The sequence below is a fragment of the Alosa sapidissima genome, chromosome 5 (assembly GCF_018492685.1).
Source record: "Alosa sapidissima isolate fAloSap1 chromosome 5, fAloSap1.pri, whole genome shotgun sequence".
Lineage (NCBI taxonomy): Eukaryota > Metazoa > Chordata > Actinopteri > Clupeiformes > Clupeidae > Alosa > Alosa sapidissima.
In genome coordinates, this window is record NC_055961.1 from 3,233,245 (window position 1) to 3,239,044 (window position 5,800).

Genomic DNA, 5,800 nt, shown 5'->3' on the forward strand with positions numbered 1-5,800 from the left:
CCCGGTTGATGGTAAAAAGTGAGAATTCAGTCAGGAGCAAAGCTTCGGATCCTCCTCGCGTCCGATACCTGTGCCAGCGCACGCCGACACGAGCCCAGGTCCAGCCACTCCGCGTGCAGTCTCCGCCCCTGCTCTCTCATACCCAAATCTGGCGCTCTGCGCTGCTGAGGTTTCCCATGGAAAACCTACGTCACTGGCAGAGATGCTGAGAGCTAGAAACCGCGTTTTTTCAGCCTATATAAAGAGCCAAGACGCCGGACTACAATCACTTTTGCGGATACTGAGTCCTGGAGATCAGTAACTGACAGCGATCTTATACCCATATTTATCATAAGTTTACACAACATATGTCAGATTCAAACTGCAATGGAGAGCAGACGGTGAAACATAACTACTCTATACATCAGTCGAAAACTGCCCGAACCCCGTCCCGACTATAGCCTACCTGAACGAGGACTAAAACTCGAGAAATGTATCGATCGACAAAAGGGGCTTCGAAGGCACGGAGGGACCAAATAAACGCGGAGATTCGTAACCTGAAAGAACTTTTGCCCATCTCCGATGCAGACAAGGCACGGCTCTCCTACCTCCACATCATGTCTCTGGCCTGCATGTACACGAGAAAGTCCGTCTTCTTCTCTCAAGGTAAATTAAACTCCTCTGATGATACCACACTTTATGACGTGATGAAAGATGAAAAAGATGACTGTAATAGGGTTACAATTGTTAATTGCTTGAGGAACTGTTTCCTTTTAACTTTTACCAACTTGACGTAGGGTGTCGTGCCACTGTCCAAGGTTCTGAAATGTGTCGCTGTCTGTGGTACTGCTGTCGGATTTACCCGGGAGAGGGCATGCGTGTTTTATTTGACAGACAATTAGATTTAGTCAAAATGTTTTGAGGAATCCAGTGAAGTGAAATACATTCCCTGACTGAACCTATTCATTCATCACCAACTATCTTTCACAGAGATGGTGATGACGGCTCGTCGCGAGGAGCGTGGACACGGGAGCCTGCTGTCCTTAGGCGAACTGTCGGAGCTGTTGAACGCGCTGCCGGGATTCCTGCTTCTCATCTCGAGCGAGGGAAAACTTCTCTACCTGTCAGACAACGTCGCGGAGCATCTCGGCCATTCAATGGTGAGGCATCAGACACATGCGTTTAGCTGCCTTTTACTTTTTAACGCCAACAGCCTACAATTCATTTTGCGAACCGGTCCCTCATCAGACCATAACTGATTAAATGTTCATTTGTGACTTTAGGTTGATCTGGTAGCCCAGAGTGACAGTGTATATGACATCATCGATCCCAATGACCATTTTATCCTGCGAAATAATCTCGTACCGACGACTGCAACAGATACAGGTAATTCCTCACATTTCAACCTGTTTCACAAACTTTTTTGTTTGACTGTTATAACAACCCGGGAAATGAGTAAATCTAGCTTTAATCAAACCATTTTTTTCTGTCACTGTACTAGATCGCCTTTTCCGATGCCATTTCAACACCTCCAAGTTCATTCGTCGCCAGGGAGCTGGAAACAAGCTGACGTTGGTGCGCGCGCGTTGCCTGTCGCTCCCGAATTCCGCCTCGTCCTACTGGTCCTCTAACCCCGTGTGGATGTGCTCGTGCTCACCCCTGGAGCCCCAGACTCCGTACCCCGCCACGCCTAAGAACCCCCTGCTGACGCCGCCTCCCGACCAATCTTTCTTCCTGGCGTGCTTCCACTCGAGACACGCGCGAGACATGAAACTGTTGGACGCGCACGACAGGTATGAGAACTCCGTGGAGTGCCGTCTCTCTTTTCTCATTTTCTCCTGTGTGTGCCTGATGACTTGTTTGTGTTAATTCTGTGGTAACGAGTGTGTATTTATTCTGTGGTAACGAGTGTGTATTAATTCTATGTCTGTGGTAAAGAGTGTTTATTAATTCTGTGGTAACGAGTGTGTATTAATTCTGTGGTAAGGAGTGTGTATTAATTCTTTATTCCTGTTCATCTTGACAGCATCAGCGTGTACCTGGGATATGAGGTGGAGGAGCTGCGCTCTCGCTCCTGGTACAGTCTGCTCCATCCCAGAGATCTGCCCCATGCCTCAGCAAAACACTGCACGCTATGTGAGTACAACACACACACACACACACACACACACACACACACACACCTATACAGACACAGACACACAACACCACAAACACTTCACTCCAATCCCCTTAACAGACACTGTAAACAGTAAACAGACACTGTAAACAGTAAACAGACAGCACAACAGCACCAGGTGAGGTGCTGACCAGGCTGGGCTTTCTCTCTCTCGTGTGCAGTGCGTGATGCGGGCCAGCGGAGGGTGGAGATGGTGGTGCAGGTGGAGGCGTGTGGCGGCTCCTGGGTTTGGCTCTACATGGTGCTGCAGTTGGAGACGGGGGACCAGCCGATCAGCTGCCTCAACTACGTCATCAGGTAAAGCAGCGCCCACACACACACACACACACCACATCAGTCTTAATGGAAGTCCTTCACAATGGATTAATGATGTTTAAGAGACATGCATCCATATTAGGATCATGAGTTTGGGTGTGTAACTCTCTCTCTCTCCCTCTCCCTCTCTCTCTCTCTCTCCCTCTCTCTCTCCTCTCCTCTCCTCTTTCCCAGTGAGTCTGAGGCCTGGTCAGTGCGCCAGCAGCTGTCTTTGGAGCAGAGCCAGCTGGCGTTGTACCTGGGTGCGGGTGACGGCAGTGGTGGCGCGGGTGGCGTGGGTGCTGGCGAGCCCCTGGGCCTCTCCTGCTGCCCGTCGGAGCCGCTGTCCAGCCCAGACCAGGTGTTCACGCCCAGCAGCAGCGGCCTGTCGGGCCAGTCCTTCGACTTCAGCCTGCCCACGTCCAGCCAGAGCTCCTCAGACGAGCTGGCCGGCGCCGGGCCCCTGGACCTCCACCTCCACCCCCACCACCAGCACCACCAGGCCCAGCAGCAGATCCTCAACCCCCAGGAGGGGTTCACTCTGTTGGGGCAGTGGGGTGGGCACGCTGGGCCCCTCCTGACCCCTGCTGTCTCCTCTCTAAACCGACCCTTGCCCCCCCTGCCCCCCCTGCCCCCCCTGGCCATGCCCCCGCCCCAGCAGAAGGGGGAGTTTGTCTGCACCCCCCCCTACACCCCTCGCTTCGGGGGTGCGGCCAGCTTCCTGTTTGGAGACGAGCACTTTGGTCTGGACTCCTCGTCCTCCTCCTCGGGGGTGATGACGTGCGCCGTGCCCGCCTCTGCCCTCTGTGCCCAGCCTCTCCTGAACTGCCCTGACCTGGGGCCGCCCCTGCCCCCCGAGTGCCCCGGTGCCCGTCAGAAGCCCCGCTACGGGCATCTCCCTCTGGGGCACCACCACGCGTCGGCCGTCGCTGGCGTCGAGTACACCGCCATGGCTCTGCCCGAGATCCGGGGGCCACTGTATGTGGACGTGCCCCATGGGCACTACCCGGTGCCCCCCGAGGGCTTGCTGACCCCCGACGCCTCCCCCACCAAACAGCCCTTCCCCCCGGCCTTCTTCCCCCAGGACAGGGGCCGGCTGGAGGAGATGGAGAGGCTGGAGATCTCTCAGCTGGCCCAGTACATCAGTGCAGTGGCCGAGGGTTTCTATGACAACCCCCTGCACCCTAAACCCTCCGCCCCCCGCCCCATGCCACCCCGCTGGTCTGCCCAGAGCGAGGCTGTGCCCGTCTGCCAGCTGTTCTCCGCTGGCGCGTGGCTGCCCACTGTAGACTTCCAAGCGGTCCAAGAGGACATCTCTCTGTTTGAAGAGAGCATGGTAGTGGACATGTCTCCCCAAAACACCTCTTCCTCCCCACATCCACTCTCCTCCTCCTCCTCTTCCTCCCCCTCCTCCTCCTCTCCCCCTGCTCCCGGGACATGGCCTTCCCCCTGCCACTCTCAGGTAGCTCAGTTCCCTATTGGTGAATACCAGTTCAGTAGCGTCCAATCGGCGCGTCGTAACCACCCAGTTGGGGGCGGGTTCCTCGGAGCTGGCGTGACGGAGGAGGTTGCCATGGCTCCTAGTGGGGTGGACGTGGAGATGGAGGTGCTGGACGCAGCCGTGCTGCCCCCCTCACAGTCCTCCAGTATCCCATCATCCCCTGGGGCAGCCGTGCCTCCTCCTCCTGCCACCGCCGCGCTCGCAGGTCCTGCCCCCCGACCGTCCTGCGCCCAGTCCCTCCTGGAGGAGCTGGTGTCCATGGAAACAGTGTTTGGGGCTGCTGCCCCGATGCCCCCAGCTGTGGGGCAACATCCTGAGTTGTATCAACTCCCTCACCACCCCCTGCATGGCATCTACCCTGGTGAGCATCACAGACATGCTACGCATTACATACATACGTCCCATATACACATCACATATACTGTATACATCACATATACACATCACATATATACATCACATATACACATCACATATATACATCACATATATACATCACATATATATACATCACATATGTACATCACATTACACATCCCATATATACATTACATATATACATCACATATACACATTACATACATCATATATCACACAGGTCATGTCATAGACACATTGTACACAGCATCCCAAATGCACATAAGCTGAAAGAGATAACATGCTGCTGCTATCTGTTGCCTGTGAAGTGATCTAATAGTGTTTTGCTCTTTCTCTCCCTCCCTCTTCTGTTTTTCAGATGGGACCAGTGATCACACGTTGTGAAATAAGTCTATGACTTAATTAAGTATGGCATATTGCCGTCACTAGTGGAGCCACATTTCTCAGAAATCTTTGCTGTATAATATCTATACAACATGTATAAAGAGCCAAAAAAAGAACACTTTCTAACACGCTAGTTAAGAAACATTACAGTTTTTTAAAAAGCACATTTCTTGTTTGTTTATTGACTGAATTGAATGTCACTTGAGAAAAGAGGCACCGTGTCCGTATTCACTTATGTGAAGACTATCTATTGGATGCACTCCATACACTTGAGTGTGTGTGTGTGTGTGTGTGTGTGTGTGTGTGGATGCACTCCATACACTTGAGGGGAACTTGTTTGAGCTGGTTCCAAAGCCCACAGTGTTTCAAACACAAACGTAGAGTTGTCTACGCTTCAGTAAAGGATGATTCCTATGTTCTTGATATGAAATATACAATTATCTTGATTACAAGAAATATTTATGTCAGTGCAATTCTGTGTACAGTATATGAGAGTAACTATGTGATATTTGGACAATATATTTTATGCAATTTGCACCAGTATTTATTGACTTGGAGAGTTTATTTATTGCAATCCTATGAGCTGTCTTTTTGTCTCTATTTAAAATGGAGAGTTTATTTATTGCAATCCTATGAGCTGTCTTTTTGTCTCTATTTAAAATGGATCAGTTTTATTTTATTGTCTTCTGCTGCCACCTGGCGCATGGTCGCTAGTGTGTGTTGCTAGTGTGTGTGTTAGCCGTGTGGTGGTGTATCCTGCAGCATGTCAATGTGGAAACGCAGGCACTGGGCCTTCATTAAAGCTTACTGAGGAGTGTGAAGTGGTCATGTGGTTATTGTGTCCTCTCCTCTCCTCTCTCTCCTTTCTTCTCTCCCCACTTCATCTCCTCTCCTCTCTCTCCTTTCTTCTCTCCCCACTTCATCTCCTCTCCTCCTCTCCTCTCCTCTCTACTCGTTTTCCTCTCTTTCATCTCCTCCTCTCTCTCCCTCTCCTCTTCTCTTCTCCTCTCCTCTCTCCTCTCCTCTCTCCTCTCCTCTCTCTCTTCCTCTCTCCTTTCTTTCCTATCTCTCCTCTCCTCTTTCCT

General features: G+C 51.7%; 1 protein-coding gene across 1 annotated transcript; it reads left to right on the forward strand.

The window, feature by feature from the left end:
- Positions 1-202: 202 nt before the first annotated feature.
- Positions 203-5,532, forward strand: npas4b (neuronal PAS domain protein 4b). Its single transcript, XM_042092600.1, has 8 exons — positions 203-645; positions 970-1,139; positions 1,263-1,365; positions 1,481-1,772; positions 2,006-2,115; positions 2,320-2,455; positions 2,648-4,314; positions 4,690-5,532. The coding sequence occupies exons 1-8, from the start codon at positions 471-473 to the stop codon at positions 4,713-4,715; spliced, it is 2,679 nt and encodes an 892-aa protein (XP_041948534.1). The 5' UTR covers positions 203-470; the 3' UTR covers positions 4,716-5,532.
- The last annotated feature ends 268 nt before the right edge of the window (positions 5,533-5,800 follow it).

What these genes read in the sequence shown, in the direction of transcription:
- npas4b (XM_042092600.1), top strand. Translation starts at nt 471, where the DNA reads ATGTATCGATCGACAAAAGGGGCTTCGAAGGCACGGAGGGACCAAATA. An exon ending in AGCATCTCGGCCATTCAATG is followed by an intron (nt 1,140 to 1,262) that starts GTGAGGCATCAG and finishes TTGTGACTTTAG; the next exon opens with GTTGATCTGGTAGCCCAGAG. An exon ending in AGCAAAACACTGCACGCTAT is followed by an intron (nt 2,116 to 2,319) that starts GTGAGTACAACA and finishes TCTCGTGTGCAG; the next exon opens with TGCGTGATGCGGGCCAGCGG.